This window comes from Sarcophilus harrisii, chromosome 4 (genome assembly GCF_902635505.1).
Source record: "Sarcophilus harrisii chromosome 4, mSarHar1.11, whole genome shotgun sequence".
NCBI lineage: Eukaryota > Metazoa > Chordata > Mammalia > Dasyuromorphia > Dasyuridae > Sarcophilus > Sarcophilus harrisii.
This window is the reverse complement of record NC_045429.1, coordinates 167,812,971-167,835,279: the sequence shown is the minus strand read 5'-3', so window position 1 is coordinate 167,835,279 and position 22,309 is coordinate 167,812,971. Positions and strand designations below refer to the sequence as shown.

Below are 22,309 nucleotides of genomic sequence, written 5' to 3'. Positions count from 1 at the left end.
GAGGTTGTCTGGATAAATGGGAAGAATCCTGAATGTGGAGTCCTATGTAATGAATTCTGAGCCTTTTCTTAAAGTTGCTTTCTTTTTCTTCCTAAATCCTTATTTGATATTGAACTCTACTGAAATGAGCTGGGGGTCTCAACTCAGCCACTTACTGTCTATGTGACCATGGATTAGAAAGTTAATGAATGTTACTGGGTTTCAATTTCCACTTCTGTGGAATGAAGGGGTTTAACTAGATAACTTCTACATTCTCTTTTATCACTATCTCCATAATGTATGCCATAATTTAATACAAAATATAACTAAACCTCTGAAAGCAATTTTGATTTTAAAAACAATGAATGTAAAGTGCTTTAATGGACCAGCTATATTTTATTAGTTTAGACTATAGTTGCAATTTAAACTGTGGTCAACTTTTAGTAACTAGTTGTTTGACTTTGAATAAGTCATTTAATCTTTCTGAATCTTATTTAGTTTTATCATCTACAAAATGGCAATATTTAACTATGGCTCTCTGAGGGTATCTTCTGTTTCTAAAATTACATAATCGCATAACGTGTTTCTAGTTTCATATACATACAAAGTTATTATATCTCACTAAATTCATTCCCTTCTTCCAAGTTATAAGACAAACTCCTTGAGGATAAGATATGTTTAATATCATTTTTGTATTTCTAGTTATTATCATGGTTCTTGGCATATATTAGATGGTTAATAAATGTATATTGATTGACCACATTTCCCCCAAGTTAAGTTTTTCAGAGTTATTATTGTTTTTATCATTAAACTTTTGTTTAATGGATTATAAGGATTTATCATCTCATTAATGTGACTATTCATTCTGACAGGATAGACTGGAACTGTTTATCCTGTAAATTTATCAGAACAGGTTCCCCCAATATCGTGAGGAATCCTTTTAACTTTCTCTATTAGCCTACTTGAAGCATATGAGCTATGTGTTGGTTCTCCCTAAACTTCAAATGACCATCATTTCTCTCTTGTATTTGTTTGATAACACCCTTTATTCTGCTGTGCCATAATTCTCATTTGTAATTTGTTATATACATATACCATTTTCTTTTTCATTATCCTCTCAATGAAAGTCATTTTCATTTCCTTGAATATTATAGTGTCTTGAAGCTATATAATGCCACTAGAATGAAATTAGCATCATAAAGCTGGAACTTTTCTTTGGGAGAGTGGAGATTCACAAAAACCTTTGCAAACAATCTAGAAACAAGTTGATGGTATTGTAGATGGGGATATTAGAAAGAAACAGACAATGCTTTTCTTTGTGCTGTTTCAGTATTAGACTGCATCTTCTTTGTTTTATCATATAACTGATGAAAAGATAGAGACCCTGCAAAATTCCACTGAAGTATTATTTATTAATTTTTTAAAGCAAGTGATTCACTAAAGAAAAATACTGCTATGAAAACTAGTCCCCAATAATACTTCCCATTTACTTATCAACATAAGATTCCTTTAAAGATATGAGAAAGACATAATTGCAGATGATGAAGTCCTCCAACTGAAAAATAAAGGAATAAACATTTTAGCTTCCACTATGTATCAAGAACTGCATTGTATTTTATAAATATTATCTCATTTGATCCAAACAACAACCCTGGGATATAAGTACTATTATTACCAGCATTTTAAAATTGGAAAGCCTGAAGCAAAGTTACTTGTCCAGGATCACATAGCTAGTAGAGATATGAGACCAGATTTTATCTCAGTTCTTCTTAACTCCAGATCCATCACTCTAACTATAGCACCACCTAGTTTCACCTATGTTTGCAAATGATATTTTGATTACAACAGCTATCCCCTTGAACAGTACAGAGGCTCCTAGATGAGATCTATAACCAATGGAAAAAAATTTAACAACCCTCCATCTCAGAAAAACACAGTGGATGAGGAATACCTATAATTTACAATATCATATATAGTCATATGTAGGAAAGCTCATAAATACTATTAATATACATAGTAATCTGGCTCATTGGTCCACTCTTCAATTCTAGGCCCAATTCACTGTTTATTTTCTCCCTCTCATATATATAAATACATACATATATATGTGTGTGTGTATATATATGTATATATATATATATACATATATATACACACACACATACGCACACACACACATATATATATATAAAAGGAAGAACTTATATTTTAATGGAAAAGGCATTAAATAAATATATACAAGAAAAATGAAGAGTATGTGGGAGGTAATCTTAGAGGAGAAGCCTTAAAAGATGGGAGAACTAGAGAAGGTTTCATTTGATCTGAATCTTGAATAAAATTAGGAATTCTGAGTCAAATGAAAGGAAAGATTCTTCTTATACCAGGAATGGGGGACAATTAATACAAAGGCACAGAAAAAGGAGATAAATCTGAATGTGATGCATGGTAGGTGGACAATATGCCTAAACTATAAATTGTGTGGAAGGGAGTAACATATAGCAATTATAAAGATAGGTAGTGATTGGGTTGTGAAAATATTTTAATGCCAAACAGTGGGGTTTATATTTAATTCAAGAGAAAAGAATGAGCCAGTGGAATTTATTAAGTAAGAGAGAAAAATAGTCAGATCCCAGTTTAGGAAAATCACTTTTGGCAAATAAGTGGAATGTGGACTGGAATGGAGATAGACTTATGGAAGAAAGACCAGCTGGAGGCTCTTGTCATGCTTCATGAAAAGTAATAAGGACCTGAACTGTTCTGGTGGCTATGTGAGTGATGAGAAGGAATATATTTGGAAGATGTTATAAAGAGAGAAGCTAAAAGATCTGACACCTGAGGGTGAAGGGTCAAGGAAGGCACTGATCAAATGAGTGAACAAAAGAATGGTGGATATCTACATTAGTAGTAAAGAAATTAAGATTGGGATTCCTTTGGGAAGAACAGCATTAAGTTCTACTTTTAACATGTGGAGCTTGAGATGCCTGTGACAAATATAATTTGAAATGTCCAACAAATAGGTAGGGTTATAAGACTGGAGCACAGTAGAGAGATGAAAGATAGATCTGTGAGTTATAATCAATTAATCAGAACTAATAAGATCATGGAGTGAAGGGATATAGAGAGAAAGACCCTCAAGAAGGAAAAAACCGATAAAGTAGTCTCATGAAAGTCCAAAAAGAAGAATGTCTGGGAAATTGGTCGACAATATTCCATGCTCCAGAGAGGGGGGTAATAATAATAATAATAAATAGCAACAATTTTTGTCAGTCTTATTGTACATTATCCCCTTTTCCAAATGCTATTTACCCACTCTGATATACTTGCCATTCCTTGAACTTGACTTTTGATTTCTTGCATTTGTTGTTACACAAAATATTTCATGGTAGCCTACCATCCCACCTTCTCATTCCTGGAATACATTCTTTCTGTTTGTTTTCTTCTTAAAATCCCTTGTTTGTTTCAAGGTTCAGCTCATGTGTCATCTATGAGAAACCTTTCCTGATCCTCTTAGTTATTAGTGGTTTCACATTGATCCTCAGAATATAATGGATTATTTATTTACACATTGCATCATTCCCAAACCCCAGCCAATTCGAATATAATCTTTGAGAACAAGTTTTTATTTTCATATGCATCCAGCAGCAAACATAGTGCCTTGCACCAAAACAGTGCATAATAAATAATTCTTTTATTGGATTGAGTTTAATATGTTATTTATCTATCTAACTTTACCAAAAATTTGACTTTTAAATTAAATAAGTACTGGCTTTACTTGGATTGATGTTATTTGGAGGGTAAATGTATCCAGTAATTAGAATTTTCATAAACTTACGTGGAGGCTTAAATCTTATATTTGAAATTTATCAATATCAAGGACAATTCTCATAGCTACATACATGTGAAACTCAATTTATATAAGCACATTTCTGAAATTGATCTTTAAATTGAGTTGCATTTAAAATGCTCTGAAGAGTCCACTACTTTAAAAAAAAAAATGAAGGTGAATCACTTTGCAAAGAGACTAATAGCTCCCTAACTTACTGTGTAAATTCAGATTATATTTGTCAGGTTTTCTTAAAGAGCTATATAATATTCACAGAATATTTAGTAATAAGGAAAGCTATGCCTGGGGTGATATAAACTCATAATAAAAGTCATCAAACATTTTCAGTAATCAGTAAAGGTATTAAACTAAATTATACTGCAACAAAATTTGTAAATATATATGCATATACATTTATACTAAAAATGTATAAATACACATGTATTTGCATGCACTTAAAAATATATTATAGACAGACTTAGTTCTTGGCCAAGTAAAGAAAATATGTGAAATTATTCAATGCATCTCAAATATCAATTTTAAAATAAAAAATAAATTTTATCTTTAAATCCTAATTTTACATATCATAGCCATGTTTTTGATCTGGCTTTTTCAAACCGACCCTTATCCTCATTTGGAACAAAGACAATTAATCAAAACATCTGTTATGTCTGACAGTATAAATACTTTTTATTCTATTATTCTCCTAACTCTTTACCATGAAATAGAAGGATAATATTTTGTAGAACTTATGTAGGGTTACAAAGAATTAATACCATAGAGTTCAATTTATGGAACATATTTGTTGGATATCTGTTATGGAATTCAACTTTAAGTGATCTTTTTTTCATTTTTCTTGTTAGAGTCACTGCGTATATTATCCTTTTGATTTTGCTTATTTCACTTCATATCAATTCACAGAAATCTTTCCATAATTTAATGATTATTTTCAGCTTTGTCATTTCTAAAACAATATTGTATTTCATGCATATACTATAAAATTTGGGGCATGCCTTAATTGATGAGAATCTAATTTCTTATCATTTCATTGCTACTGTAAGGAATTTTGGTATATTTTTATGTTTTTTCATCATTTTTCTTGAATTACAGATCTTTGTTCTTCTAATGGAATTATTTTGTCAAGTTCTGATAGCTTCCCCCAAACATGAATATTAATTTATGTGATATTATAATTTTAATTATATTAGAATAGCCTATCTACTAACAATGAGTATCTCATTTACTTGTGTTTTCCTTTAGTTCCTTAAGATTTTTTGGTACTTAAATTTATACTGTTTGCATATATGATTATAAGTCAACATATATATAGATAGACAGATTATAAGTCAACATATATATATATACACACACACACACACATATATATATATATATATATATATATTATTCATTTGTTGTTACATTGAATGAATTAAATTCCTTGTCATTTTTCCTGGGTTTGGGTAGTGTTATATGGAAATCTTCCTGATTTGAGGGTTTGACATTTGGATTTTTTAAAAAATCTTGCTAACTTTCTGAAGTTATTAATTCTCACAAGTAATGTCTCATTTGGTTTTCTGGAGTTATCTAAGTACTGAATCATGTCATTTACAAATACAGATAATTTTCATTCCTCTCTCTTAATGTCTGTACATTTGATTTCGTTTACTTGTTTATCAATAGAGCTAGCATTTCTACAACTATGTAAGATACTTATGGTGAGGAAAACCAACCTTGCTTAACCCCATGCTTGTATTGAGAATGCTTTTAGTGTTTTTCTACTGAAAGTAACAGAAATTGGTGGTTTTAAATATATGCTTTTGGCATATCAAATGAGGGATTTTTCACATCTATATTTTAGGCTTTTTAACATAAATGGATTTTTTTTTCAATTTTTAAGCACCTATTGAGATAATCAAGTATTTTTGTCATTTTTGTGATTGTGCTAATTATATATATTGTTTTCCAAATATTGAAATATCTTTACATTCCTTGTATGACTTTAAGTTGGGCATAATCAGTTATTTTCCGGATAGAATAAAGTACTATTCTTTAAATTTGGCATCAATATTCAATAGTGATTTCACCTAATGGTTATCTATCTATTTTGTCTTCCTGTTTTTTGGGGGGATTAAAAATCATATTTGTGTGCCAGAATCATTTTTTATAATGCTTTTCTTTGTTTTTGAGAATAATTTTGCCCATGTGTATATTAATTGCTCTTTATAAATTTGTTAAAAATTTACTTGCAAATCAAACTGAATGAACACAACTTAATTATCATAGCAACACAGATGTTAGGCTATCCCTTTGAGCTAGGTACATGAGACAAAGTAATAGGAATCTATAGGAGATAAATTGGATGTTTAGGGCTTGTATTGGAGAGATAGATCCCATCATATATGGGCTTGAGAAATTCTTATATTAATAGAATTTCTTTCATGATTGTATAACACAGCACTTTAAAATGAAAAAAAAAATGTAGTTCTCACTTGAACCAATAAAATAAGAAATATTGGTTCTCATGATTTTAAATGGCTACATATGCAATTCTGAATTTAATTGATCATTAGAAGATAATTTTACCTATTTGCAAATTAACCAGAATACAAATCAGCAACATAGCTCATATGAAAAGCGAGCTCTTAGCAACTATATTTTGAATTTAATTCTAAGGAGTTCAAAACATTTTATCAGGTGTATGTGTGTGTGTGTATATGTATGTGTGGGTGTGTGGGTGGGTATGTGTGGGTATGTGTGTATTTTTCCATTTGGGCTCAAACTGACTTAATGGCTAGAAGAATAAAGACAGAATTTTTGAGTGATTTTTCTAAGCTCATACAGTTGATCATGGAGTCCATAATTTCTAAACTTGAATTATTTTATATAATCATTTGGTCTTCTAGACTTTCAATCCATTCTTCAGTTATGAAGTTTTCCATGTACCTGAAATATCTATGTGAGTTATACTTAGCCATTTAACAAAGAATGGAAAAACCAAGAGAAAATAAGAAAATCTAGCATTCAGCTCTAACTATAAGAAAAGAGCAAGTCCATATCACTTAATCTCTTTGTGCTAAAACTCTCAAATATCCTGGAGTTTGGAAGACAATAACAGTACAGTGAAGATGAACAAACAGGAAAGAAAAAAAATAATTCACAAACATCAACAAGAATTTAAAGGAGCTGTCCATGAAATTTATGAATTTAATAAGTTCCTGACTAGGATGCAAATTTTTGAAATCATGTAAAAGGAAGAACCAGGATGCAAAAGAAGGCAGGCAAATAGCAAACTCTGAAGAGGAAAAAAAATTACTTGTTTTGTGATTGGAGAATAATTTATTTTATATCTCTATATAAACAAAGGATTTTGTAACAAGTCTCCCTGAATGGAAACAAACATTTCTACTCATTGTATAAGTAGAAATGTATAGTGCTGGAAATGCTTCATAGTGTAAGATTTTTTTTTTCATTTTTCATTGAAAATCATTATATCTGTGGTAAATTTGCCAAATAGGCTCACTCATCAATGATAGAAATTATATAATGATAGTTATTTTATTCTACTGCCTACCAAATGTGGCACTTAGTTGGAATAACATTAACTAAGACTTTCAAATCCAAAACATCTTTCTTCCACTTCCCTCATACAGATATGTATACACTGTATTTCTTTCTAAGCATTGTGTATTGAATTTTAAAGGTATTAATAGATATGAAAAAGGAAAGCCTGAGTCTGGAATGCACAGCCATAATTTGGAAAGGGAAGCACATTTATCACTTAAAGGACTACTGAGATCATCCTTCTGTTATTCATGTCACTAGAAAGGATCACAACCCACTAGCAAATACTTTCTACAGTGATGTGGACTACAAAGATGAGGGTAGTAATCACTGGCCTAGTTCTGACTCCCAAAGATGGTTTAAAAATAAAGAAATGTTAACAAGTACCATCATTCTCAAGTTTACAAAAGAATCTTTTACAGAGGATGAAAACCTATCTATGAATCTCAGGAAAGAAAAACAAATATAATGGGAGTGCTTCATATATGATTTCTATTAAAATAAAATTATTTTTAATTTTAACCACATATTTAATAATAATAATAACTAACATTTTATAGAGCTTACTATATTCCAGGCACTGTGCTAAATGATTTACAATTATTTCATTTGATATTCACAATAATCATGAGAGGTAGGTACTATTATTACTCCCATTTCATTGATGAAGAAACTAAGGCAAACAGACAGTGGTTGTGATTTATGCAGGGTCACACAACTAAAAAGTATCAGAGACCAGACTTGAACTTGGGCTTCCTGACTCTATACTTGGCATCTGCTCTATCCACTATGCTACCTAATTGCTTCTAATAATTAATCCAAGACTCCATGGGAAGTGTACATGTCAGTTAGACAAAGTCTCTTACCTCAGAATAGTATAATAGTTGACCCATACATGAAGCATCTATTATATATCAATTTTCCCAGTTTACAGATGAAGAAATTGAGATTTAGAGCAGTAAGTGTTGGACATAGCATTTATACACAAGTGTATGAACATATGCACACGCACAATTTTCTTCTTATGTTAGAGATAAAGAAGATGTACATAGAGTAGTTACAAGACAAAGCATCACATGAAATATACCATGTACAAAGAGCTGAGTAAAGAAATGTTATCTCTAACCTTTGGCAGTCAGTGAATTAGTTTATTAGAGGATTATCTGGACTACCTTAACTGTCAGGCTAGGAGAGTTATAAATAGACAATGGAGACACATAGAATGTGATATTTGTACTAGGTCTTAAAGTATAGGTCCAATTTCAGTAGGAGGATATAGGAAAGATTTTTCTAGGTCAAAGGAATAGTATGGTCAGAGACATGAAAGCTGGAAAATCCAAGACAGAGTTAGGGAGTTGATATATTTTGTATTTTGTACAGGTTCTGTTGTCACTAGCACTAAGTCTTGATTGTTATACATAAATCTAGAATTAGGCTTTAATCTCACCCCCCCACCTTTCATCAATAGGGACTAAAATAATTTACCTGTGTTTTAGCAATAAAAGATTCAAGGGGGAGAAAACACAAAAATAAAAACCAAGGTTTTTTATAGGAGAGTTCTAAGGCATACAGCTTCAATTCATATAGACCAAATTTTGAAAAATATTCAAGTAACACTAAAGCTGATCCAGGTTTGACCCTTCTTCAGTTTGTCTAGGTTGTTGTTATTGGGACCTAAGATAAACTTCTCTGTGGTGCACAGTAAAAGGCAAGTGGCGCTTGCAAATGTTATTGGCTCCTTTGATGAGTAATTAGTAATACTATTAATTAACACTGTTATAATCTATGAGTAGAAGAGAAATTGGACTCATTCTGTTTTGCTCCAGAGAATAAAATCTGGAGGTGAAATCAACTAATTTACAATAATACTTTGCTTTTCACTGGGCCATATCTGGAATCTCAGGGTTTTCAGGGATAATTCGAAAAGTAGTCCAGTTTGAGATACAACATATAAGAAGAGTGACAAATAAGGCTGAATTAGTTGGTTGGATTTAATGTGGAAGACGATAGCTATTAAGCATAATGAGTTTGGACTTTATTCAGCAGACAATGGAGAATCATGAGAGGTTTTTGACCCTATAAGTTATAACAGCTATACTGGAAAGATTTATCTGCCTCTTGTGAAAAGGAGAAATTGTAAGAAGAAAAGACTTGAGAAGGGGGGAGAAATTAGAAGACTTTTGCAATTGTCTAGGCAAGATGGGGAAGGTACATCATTTAGAGGCATGAAAGCAGAAATGGAAAGTAAGAGGTATATGTAATGAAGGGAAAAGTGGCAACACTTGTGGAATGTTTTGATGTGGGAAGCAAGAATGATACCCGGAATTTGCACATGCATTATGAGAGGAATGTTGTTACTGTTAACAGAAACAATAAATTCAGGAATAGAAACTGATATGGAGAGGAGATAAGTAATTCTGTTTTAATAATGTTCATATTAAGGCATAATCAAGACATTTAAGTAAACTTTTCAGGCAAATGGAAATGTGGGATTAAAATTCACTAAGATGGTTAGAGTGAGTAACATCAATTGGAAAATCATCAACATGGAGATATGGGCAATGGCATAGACCAAATCCCTAAATTATATTACCTTATGATTGATAGATGGTATTTAAAATTAAACTTCTTTAATACATGGTAAGATTCCTTTCTATACCACAAACTGTCATTTGCTTTCTCTTTGTGCCCATTTATTGGTGAAAACCATTGCTCTGACCAAAACTGCCTAACCTTGGACAAACTTTGACAGACCCAATATCCTTAAGAAGAAAATGAAGTTATTGGACAACATGATCTCTGAATTCCTATATAGTTCATGCTATAATCCCATAAAAGATAGGTGAAAATACTGAGAAATTTGGTAATAGAGAAAAAGGCAGGTAAAAGAATTCATGAAGTGGCCTAAATTCTTAAGAAAATAGATCTGCTAGGAATGACATAGATGAAATGGCATTGGACCTCAATGGGACCTCAATCTGAGACCAAATGGTCTCAGAAAACATAAATTTGTTACCATGAACATATATTCTAGTTATCAAGATTCTCTGATGGGATTTGGCATGTTAAAGATGAGAGAAAACATTAAGTGTCATACAGGTTTGGTGATTTTGTGGTGAGTATGACTGAAGGACAAAGGGACACTGAATGTATAGTATAGAAGGTATCAGTGAGATTAATTGGATGCTGGAGGCAATAGCAAGAGAAATAGATTTTTATGCCATACATACAGATACAAACTCAGTTAATCAAAGCAAGGATTTATAATTCTGCTTCCCCTGCCCAGGAGTGCATTGATTCTCTATCAGTGGCACCAATGAACAATTCCTTGTTATTGGTTATTTTAAAAGTTTAGTGATCATTATTGTCTTCTTTTTCTTCATTTTTTTCTGTCTTCTGACTTCCTTGAAGAGGTTGTTTCCTTTTTTGATTTTCTTTTGCAACACTTTTTTTTCATTCTTAAATTGTCTTGCATTTGACACCAACAAACTATATGAACTTGAGAAAATATTTACCATCCTAGATTCAGTTTTCTCATATATAAAATCACCGTAATGTATTTTCCTGAACTCAAAAGCATATTGAAGATCAAATTAAAGTAAATGCATCCAAACACTTTGGAATTTTAGTTTACATTGTAGATGTGTATATTTGTTTTTAAAGTTTTTCTCTTAAACCCAAAAGAAAAGTGTTGTAGACATGGAATTAAAGAATTAGATTCTAGTCTCCAACTTTTTGGTTGGATATCACGAAATCAAATCTCTGACAATTTATGCCCCAGCTCCTCAACTTAAGCAAAACAAAGAAACCTATTTTTTCTTGAAAAAAAAAAGTGTCTCTTTAATCAAATACTAATATAATCAGACTATAATTATCTAATTAACTTTTTGGAGGGAATATTTGGACTTACATAGATAGAAGTAAAATAATACTCTTGGGGTCCTCAGGAATTAAATGACTACCAGGATTACTCTGTCTCTATAGTTTTATCTATGTCAATATTTATCTATCTATGGCAAGAGTTAGAGTAGAAGAAACACTAGATTTGAGTCAGAAAAAGTAGATTTAAACTTTGCTCCCATCTCTTAATATTTGGTGACCTTGGACAAGTCACATTAGTTTTCTGGGTCTTACCATTAACATTTTTAAAATGAAAGGGTTGACTATTGAGATTCCTTTTAACTTGAAGTCTATATTTTTATCAGTCCAAGTGTTCAAGATTCCAAGGCAAATATTCTATCCACTAGACTTTTTTATCTCTTAATTAGTCTTAATTGACTAGAGACTATTGTATTAAGCTCCTTAAGGAAACATCTGATTAAAGTCAAGTCGTCAATAAGCATAAGAATCTCCTTTATGCCAGGCAGTAGAATAAGTACTTCTAGCCCCTAGAAGATAGACTCTTTTCTCTTCCACTCAGTGTTTAAAGGATAACATTTATAGAAAACTGCACAAGGAAATAGAATCACCCCCTGAAAACAATTCTAGGGTTGATCTTAGAGGAACATTAATATGTTTTATACATTTCCTCTTTCTTACTCTGTGCTAAAGCCAGAAGGGGAGTTGATGTAATGAGATAGCTTGTCTTTGAAGCATAGATATTCATTAGTCATCACAAAGTTTCTTTAATGAAACATCAAAGAATACTTTTACTTCTATTTGTATTGATAATTTTCAAAAAGTCAAACTGTCTCAGTTCATCTTTTGGCACAGAAAACTTTATATACTTTCATTGAATGAATGAATGAATACACAAATAACAATATAACTCTTGCACATGTCTGTAACTACAGACTTTTAGACTATATTCATTTGTGAAGCCACTTTGGAATAATTCAAGAGAAATTATTGAAACATATATAAACATATGCATTTATATTTTAATTGGATGAGCAAATTCATAAGTGCCAATATAATGCTCACACATGTCCATAAACAGAGAATTTTAGAATATGTTCATTTTTGAAAGTTTGGAATAATCATAAAAGAACATAGAAAAATAAATAAACATATACATATACATATACATATATATATATATATATATATATATATATATATATCCTGTGATCTTGAAATGTTTTCACTACCAATAGCCAGATTAAAAGGGGAAAATCAATTAATTATCTAAATTATCTAATTATCTGTTTTTGTGACATCAAACATCCTGATACTTATCTTGAAGGCATATGGAGATGTTTGCTTTTTTCACTTTTTTTAAAGATGTGTTAACATAAGATAAACCCTAGACTATTTCTGGTGAGATCTCCTCCCGAAACACGCTTTGATTCAAAATGGGATATTTTCCCTTTTTTTTTTTTTTTTGTAGTATAAACATGTACTATGAGTCTTCCCTCTTCTTCACCCCCTCCCTCAACTTGTCCCTCTGTCAGGTTTTGTTCCTTTCAACAACAGCAACAGACTGAAATTTGTTTAGTTCTGATACTGTACTGGAAGCAAAGTGTCAATCTTAATGTTATGGTTTAGTGATTGCTGGCTTTTATGTTGTTAACATTACATGGCCCCCAATTGAATAACAAGGCTGTAAGTCAATAATGTATAAAAAGACTGGTCTGCTGCTTGGGCTTCATTTGTATTTGCAGTGTTCACACTCTCTTAACCAAGTACTAGATTGTAGATGGCAATAAATATTACCTACTGCTTTGGAATGGAAATATAACAGGTACTGGCTTATGGATTTTAAAACATAATGAAAATGGGCTGTGATCCATAATATGACATGTTGCCAATTCAGCAGAATTCCAAATATTGACTGACTACAAATTGCACAAGTTAGTAACTAATTGGGGACCTTGCCAGACAAACATGCTTTACATAGTTTCAAGTGAGCAATAAAGTCACTGACAGTGTCAGTAGAAAAGTCTTCCATGAGAATTAAGTATTATATACTGTTGTTATTTGTGCTTTATTCTTGAAGAGGACCCTATCATTCTGTTTTTAAAATTAAAATTAAAAATCTTCCTTATTTTTAGCAGACTTTTTATCAATGTCAACATGCTGTATTTCTTTTATAAGGCATGTCTGGGTTGCAAGTCATCATAATCAAATGTGTTTTTAAAGTTAATTAATTTATTCAACAACCACAAATTCTGCGACTACTTCTTGCAAAAGATTGGGTTCTTTGCTCATAACAATATGCTTATTAGTTACTTATTGAGGTTAATCCTATAAAAGAAAAGCTATTTTTCCCCATAGAATTTATTGACTCTCAAGATAGGCACAAATATCAGTGTTTAATGATATGCTTTCTTTTATCTCATTTTACTTGATTTATAACCCTTATAAATTTTCTTCCATGGCATGAGAGTTTTATGATCCCTAAGTGTACTCAATAGTAATATCATCATAGTAGATGTCTCCATAACATATCTTTCATTGAAATGAAAGTGATCAGAAAATTTATCTTAAAATCTTACCTGTGTGTGTATGTGATATATTTTTGATAGAATAATAAAAAAGAATTTATTGTATGCTTATAGTTTAATAAGTATTATGATAATCACTGGGGATATAAATTTAAAAAAAAGCTTTTCTCATGGATCTTACATTCTATTGATAAGAACACAGAGTAATGATCGGGAAAAGGCATTTTTATTCTTTAATTTAAAGAGATACTTGTATTTTGTATTTTATTTTTTTGAATAATAACTTATTTTGAAAATAAAAAGAAAAGAAAGTTTTCAACATTTACCTTTGTAAAACCTTGTGTTCCAATTTTTTTCTCCCTTTCTTCCCCCCAATGCCCTAGAGAGAAATTAATCCAATAAGCATTACACATGTGTAATTCTTCTATACATATTTCCACAGTTATCATGCTGCTCAACAAAAAGCATATCAAGAAAGGAAAAAATAAGAGAAAACAAAATGAAAACAAACAGCAATAAAAAGTGAAAATACTATGTTGTAAGCCATACTAAGTCCCTGAAGTCCTTTCTCTGAGTGCAGATTGCTCTTTCCATACAAATCTATTAGAGCTGGCCTAAATAACCTCATTGTTGAAAGGAGCCATGTTCATCATAATTGATTGTTGCATAATTTTGTTGTTGCTGTGTACAGTGTACTCATGGTCTTATTCAGGTCACTTGGCATCACTTCATATAAGTCTTTCCAAGCCTTTCTGAAATCATCCTGTTGATCATATCTTATAGAACAATAATATTCCATAACATTCATATGCCACAACTTATTCAGCCATTCTCCACCTGATGGGCATCCCTCAGTTTCTAGTTCTTTGCCACTACAAAAGGGGCTGCAACAAGTATTTTTGCACATATGTATCCTTTTCCCTTTTTTTATGATTTCTTTGAGATACAGGTCCAGTAGACACCCTACTGGATGAGAAGATATGCAGTTTGATCGCCCTTTGAGCATAGCTCCATATAGCTCTCCAGAATAGTTGGATCACACACTTCATAACCCCATCAGTAATGTGGAGCAATGTACCGCCCCTCCAACATTTGTCATTATCTTTTTCTGTAATCTGAGCCAATCTGAAAGGTATGTATTGCTACTTCAGAGTTGTATTAATTTTCATTTCTCTGGTCAGCAGTGATTTAGAGAATTTTTTCATATGACTAGAAATGGTTTTAATTTCTTCATCTGAAAATTGTTCATATCCTTTGACCATTTATCAATTGGAGAATGGTTTTTATTCTTATAAATTTGAAACAATTTCCTATATATTTTAGAAATGAGATCTTTATCTGGACCCTTGGATGTAAAATTTTCCCCCAGTTTCCTGCTTCCCTTCTAACCTTTTTTGCATTGTTTTATTTGTATAAACCCTTTTTAAGCTAATATAATCAAAATAATCTATTTTGCATTTCATAATATACTCAAGTTCTTCTTTGGGCACAGATTCCTTTCTTCTCCACCAGATCTGAGAAGGAGACTATCCTTTGTTCTTTTAATTTGCTTATAATAACATTCTTTATGTCTAAATCATGAAACTAGTTTGATCTTAAGTTGGTATATGGTGTCAGGTGCTGATGAACACCTAGTTTCTGCCATACTATTTTTTCAATTTTCACAGCAATTTTTGGCAAATATTAAATTCTTATCCCAGAAGTTAGGGCTTTTGGGTTTATCAAACACTAAATTTGTGATTGAATAGTGATTGAATATTGTGCCTTGTGAATCTAACCTATTCCACTGATCAACTAAACTATTTTTTAACCAGTACCAAATGGTTTTGATGACAACTGCTTTATTAATATAGTTTTAGATTTGGTACAGCTAGGTCACCTTCATTTGCATTCTTTTCATGAGTTCTCTTGAAATTCTTGACCTTTTGTTCTTCCAGATGGAAGTTTCTTATTTTTTTTCTAGCTCTGTAAATTAATTTCTTGGCAGTTTAATTGGCATGGCATTGAATAAATAGATTAATTTAGTTAGAATTGCCATTTTTATTATATTAGCTTGGCCTACCCATTAGAACTTGATGTTCTCCCAATTGTTTAGACTGACCTTTATTTGTGTGGAATACAAATTTTGGAATTGTGTTTATATAGGTCCTTACTTTATCTTGGAAGGTGGAGTCCAAAATAGTTTATATTATCTATATTTATTTTAGATGGAATTTCTCTTTGTATCCCTTATTGCCAGACTTTGTTGGTAACATACAAGTATTAATAGTTTATGTGGATTTATTTTGTATCCTTCAACTTTGCTTAAGTTGTGAATTGTATTTAATTGTTTTTTAGTTGATTCTCTAGGATTCTCTAAGCATATCATCATATCATCTGCAAATAGTGATAATCTTGTTTCTTCATTACCTAGTCTAATTCTTTTAAACTTTTTTTCTTCTCTCATTGCTAAAGCTAACATTTCTAATACAATATTGAAGAATAATGGTCATAGTGGGCAGCCTTGTTTTACCCCTGATTTTAGTTCTAGTTTATTCCCATTACATATGGTGCTTGCTGGTGGTTTTAAATAGATGCTACTGATCATTTTAAGGATTCCATTTATTTCTATGATCTCTAGTGTTTTTATTTATTTTATTTTAATTAATTTAAATTCAGGAATTTAAAATTTCCTTAATAGGAATTGGTGTTGGATTTTGTCAAATGTTTTTTTTGCATCTGTTCAGATAATCATATGATTTCTGTTAGTTTGGTTATAGATATAGTCAGTTATTAAAAAAAAAAGATAATGCTTAATTTTGCTGAAGTACTGATTCTTGGCTGCAAGATCTTTTGCCCTCCAGAATATCATATTCCAGACTCTTCAATCCTTTAAAGTAGAAGCTGCTAGGTCCTGAATAATCCTGATTGTGGCTCCTTGATATTTGAATTGTTTCTTTCTGGCTGCTTGCTGTAAGTTCTCCTTGATCTGATAATTCTGAAATTTAGCTATGCTATTCCTTGGGTGTATCTTTCACGAGGTAATTGGTGAATTCTTTCAATGGCTCTTTTACTTTCTGGTTCTAGGACATTAGGGCAATTTTCCTTGCAGATTTCTTGAAAGATGATGTCTAAGCTCTTTTTTTTAGTGCATATATTCATGTATTCATTCCCTGTTTGCAAAACTATGATTAAATTTGTTTAGTGATCACATTCCTATAACTCACTTATTATCTGACTTAATTGGGGCTGAGACAATCACAATCTCCTTTACTAGATTCAAAGCAATAGAGAATTAGGTTAATTCAAGGGATGGGGAGGAGGGTATTTTCTTCCTCAGTGATAAAGAATTATGTTATTCATATACTAGCAATTGACCAGAAATGAAGCATGACATTAGTACTCAACATTTTTTCTTACTTGGTACCTAACTGTTCTTGTGGTTAACTTTCTTTTCCAGGAGTATCATTTCTGGAAAGCTAAAATGTTTTTGTGTGTTTCCATTAATCACCTACAATGTTAGGTACAAAATAATTAGAATGGATTATAAAATTAACTTTCAGAAGATGTAAAATATTTTGCAAACCACATAGACAGCAGTCTTATTTTTTAAGTGAACCAGACATTAATTATTCTCTCTAATTAAATTGTAAAAGTTAATACCTAAGAATGTCTGAGATTTTAACTGTTAGATAACTTGAACACATAGCAAAGACTCTTCTGCTGTGTTTTTGATAAGTATGCCAAACTGTTTTTTTTTATTTTTATACTATGTTTTATTAAATTAGGATTGATTTTAAGTTAAAACTTAGTCTAGTGCTTTTTGAAAATTTACTTTCTTTTTGTTTGACAATTTTCAACAATTAGACAAAACTGTGTTGCCTTATTTCTTGCCTGATTCATTTCTTTATTTCTTGTAGGTTTATTTCCAGCTGTGCTGAATCTGGCCACAAATGCACTCATCACCACCAATGCTACCTGTGGGGACCGAGGTCCTGAAATGTACTGCAAGTTGGTGGAACATGTCCCAGGGCAACCTGTGAGGAACCCCCAGTGTAGAACTTGTAATCAGAATAGCAGCTTTGCATACCGTATGTGTTTGGGTTTTGGCATTTGTTTTAGAATATGTATGTGGGGGTTATCTACCATAGAATGGTAGGTTCTATAGAATGTTGTTGGAAGAGAAGGATAGCATTGTAAAGACCTAAAAAAATATAGAATATTTTGGAATAACTAGTTGTTGTTGCACTGTTTGCAGTTGTGTATGGCTGTTTGTGACCTCATTTAGGGTTTTCTTGGCAGAGATACTAGAATAATTTGCTATTTCCTACTCTCACTCATTTGAAAGATGAGGAAACTGAGAAAAACAGATTTAAAAGTCTTTCCCAGAATGAATGACACAGCTACTAAGGGTCTGAGGTTGGATTTAAATTCAGAAAGATGATTCTTCTGACTCCTGGTCTAACATTCTATCCATTGTGCCACATAGATGTCCTCAGGCATACCTAAAACCATCCTTTGATCACATAGTTTTTTAAAAATCTCCTTTGGACCTAAACCTGTAAAGTTCTGAGAATTGTAAGAATCCTAGGCTAAGAGCTTCCTTGATACTTATTGCCTAGAATTCAAGGTAACATATTTATCAGGTATCTATTGTGAGCCTAAGCTCTTTAGACTTCTGTACAAGTATAAGGAAGTTTCTGCTCCTATTTCCCATTTTGTAAAATGAGGTGGATATACTAGGCCTTTAACTTTCCCAGAAAAAATAGTTAAGCAGTTAATAAAAGGCTCAATAGAATAATTCCAGGAGCTCAGGCAAGTTCATGAGAAAGGAAAGAGATTGCAAAGACCATAGTGGAACTAAGTTGCATTTGAGGGAAAAAATGGATAGACTCTAAATCAGAAAGAGAGAAAGGATGCTTTCTAGTAAGAAGGCCTGGGCAACAGTGGAATGAGGGAAGGAGAGGAATGTCTTAAGAGGGATGAGATAAGGCAGTAGGGGGATATAAGCTTAACCATAGTATAGAGTTCATTTCTACTGTTCTGTACTCAGGAACTAGCATCATCATTTTAAGATTACCGTCATTGTCATAGCTAACATTTATATAGTGCTTTAAGGCATGTGCAGATTTTATCTATGTTATTTTGGCCTTAAAACAATTATTCAGGAAAAGTGTTATCATTAACCCCATTTTAGCAATGAAGTAACTGAGACAATGTCATCAAGTGTTGGTGCATAGTTTTTTGTTTGCAGATGATTCTGCACTCAGTAGCCTCTGAAGGTGAGATGCAGCAAAGTATGAACTGATTCTCTGCTGCTCATACTAATTTTGGTCTAACGGTTAACACCAAGAAAACATAGGTCCTTCATCAGTCAGCACCACATCATTCAAATGTAGAACCATCAGTTATGGCAAATGGTGATATTTTGAGTACAGTGGATAAAGTCTCTTACCCTAGCAGTATACTTACCATGTGTGAGTGTGTGCGTGTATATGTATTTTTGTTTATCCATACCTACACCCATACATATACACACATACATACACCTACATGCTTATGTACATGCACACACACACATATATAATAGACATTTATACCTATGTGAATATGCATTTAAACAATAATAATGTGGCTAACATGTAGATTTCTTTATTGATTGAATATTTAAGTTTGATTTTGAAAGCTTATCATATATTTAAAAAATAGCAAGTTGTACATATATTTGCAGTTTCATATGCAATCTACTGTTATAGAAATACTTATTTTATTTCTTAAGTTCAGAATAAAATAAAAATTTTAAATATAAAATTGGAAAATGTTTAACAAAATAAACAAAAATATAATACAATACAGATAAGATTAGTTGTTTTCTCGGTCAGTATGTATACTGAAGGGATCATTTTCTGTTTGACTTGAATTTCATTGATATAGTTCAATGCAGAAACTGAGGCCAAAGGAAAGTTAATGGTTAGTCCTGGGCACCACAGGAGGCAAATACCAGAGGTAATATTTGAACTTACATCCTCTGACTTCATATTCATTCCTCTTTCCTCTGTACCACATTGCCTTCTGAAAATCCTATTAAAAAGAATAAATCATCATTCTTTGTCTTTATTTCCTGATTGAAAGCTTCACTATTTAAACATGTTTACAAATACTTCCTTTGTACTAGACAGCCACAAGGTACAGTAGATGAAACATAAAACTTGGCATTAGGAAGACCTGAGATTAGATTCTATCTCAAACACTAACTATGTGATCCTAGGCAAGTCAGCTTCTGCAAATAATCATATTATCTACCTCACAGAATTAGTCTGAGGATCAAATGAAATTACATATGTAAACTGCTTTTTCAATCTAAAACTGCTTTTTAAATGCCCTTTTCACCATCATTATCATTTCATGTTTTCTGACCTTTCGAGACAATCAGTCATGGACCACTTTTCCCAAAGAACAAGAATGCTTTTGATAGCTATCTGTATACTCATTTACAGTAGTTGTGACAACCTGATTTTTTCTGTGATATATATATATATATATATATATATATATATATATGTACACACACACACACACACATGTAAATATTTAATGGGCAGCTAGATTCCATTTCAAGTCCTCCTTGGGTACTATAGGACTTAACTTCCTCCAATTCCCTCTCAATCTACCATGCCAAATAAAATAAAACAAAGATTACATAAAAATACTTTATTAAAAAGTTCATTTTACTCATGAAATAAAAGTCCACATATCCAGTGATCTCCTAAGAGCTAGCAAATCTATAATACCTCATCTGAATCTGAAAGTGTTTTGGCTTTGTGACTCCAAATTAAAAGCTAACAGTTTGAAAGGTTCACTTCATCAACTATCCCCTTAGCCAGTCATAAAATGAGGTTGGCCCTTGAATTAACTTGCAAATCTTTCCCTGTTGAGTTTGCTATATTTTTCATTCCCTTTTAAATAAGGAAAACATACCAACAATTAATCAATGTTTTCAAATTAATTATGATTAAACTTCTGTAATGGGGATTATGGTTAATTGTTGATTCTTCTCCCAATCCTCCTTTTGGTGACTAATCCTCATATCAATTTGACCTGAGGTGGCAGATATCAAATTTTCCAATTAGACAACTTCCATCCCAATTACCTAGGAGTCCTGAAGTTGCTTTACTAATGTGTGCTGCGTATTTGTTTTTCTACCACATATTACAATCCACTGGCTATAAAGATGATGCAGGACTGTTTATGTCAGAGGATGTTTAGGGAATGATGTTCCCTCTGATATTTATTTTCCTTCTAGACTGATGCCAGCAATATCTCATTTATGGTACCAATTCCTAAATGTGCCAATTTTAATACCCACTTGTGCCACTGAGGACATTTTATTTGATATTTAGATATGCTTCTGGCATTTGCTGTTTTAAAAACTTGACATCTTTCTTCACTCCCACTTTCCATTAGAGCCAACTCTAATTATTAAATATACTCAGCACTTTTACTTTTCATTAATGAGATGGAATGCATCATCTTAGTGGATTGTTAATGAGAGAATCCAAAACAAAGTCTGCCAAACTGCTGAGTGAAATTAGATAACCTTACAATTGAGAAAGGGGCAATTAGGTGGTGCAATGGATTTAGGGTCAAACCTGGAGTCATGAAGACCTGAGTTCAAATCTGGCCACAGACTGGTACTAGGTGTGTGATCCTGAGCAAGTCACTTAACCCTGTTTGCCTCAGATCTGGAAACTGAAATGGCAAACCACTCCAATATCTTTGCCCAGAAAACCCCACATGGGCTTGGAAAGAGACTCAACTGAAATGACTGAATATTAATAACAATTGAAAAGTGTGAGAAATTTTGAAGGTTTTGGAACTTTCTCCAGAGAATCCAAAGTACCTTTAGTAGGTAATATGATATTAATTATTGGGACTAAGTGAAATTCACAACATCCAAATGTATAGAGGATTTTGGTAATGTGAAGAACACTTTTCAGAATTGATCTATGACTTAATATATGTCTTCAGGATTAGTTGCTTGAGGCTAGGAGGTGTTCAATGACTTGTTCAGAAACATACAGCTAGTAAGTCAGAGAGATTTGAACTTGGCTTATGCTGACTATAAAAGCAGTTTTTTATTCTTTATGGCAGACAGTCTCCATCAGTATGTAAAATTCCATATCAAAGGGAAAAAAATTAAATTATAAATTGAGAAACAAATAAAATGAAGCCTTAATTTGCAATGATACATTTTCTTTATTTTGTTCTTTGATTCTCTGAAGTTCCCTCTGATTCTTTTATACTAATGTACTTTGATGGTTCATTTTGATCCTTGTTGTGGAATATTTCACCTCTATCCCTCATACATATTTAGAAAAAAAGCACTTTTTTGCTATGTGTATATCAGTTAAAATGTGATGAAATGAGATAATTTTGGATCATTTCTCTTATTTTAAGATCATATGCTCATAATATATACATTCATATAACTAAAATGGAACTTGATAAATATTTTATGTCATGTTCTATTTTTAAGTTATTGTCATTATAAAAATATGTATTTATTTAACTTTGAGCA

The 22,309-nt window shown here is 31.8% G+C and overlaps 1 protein-coding gene across 5 annotated transcripts in view; it reads left to right on the top strand.

Moving 5' to 3' along the window:
- LAMA2 (laminin subunit alpha 2) overlaps positions 1 to 22,309 on the top strand; it is a 747,833-nt gene that overhangs the window by 205,954 nt on the left and 519,570 nt on the right. For all 5 annotated transcript variants that reach the window (XM_023503203.2, XM_023503202.2, XM_031964285.1 and 2 more), the window contains exon 2: positions 17,652 to 17,822. In XM_023503203.2, coding sequence (XP_023358971.1) covers positions 17,652 to 17,822 — 171 coding nt within the window. The remainder of the gene's footprint in view (positions 1 to 17,651; positions 17,823 to 22,309) is intronic.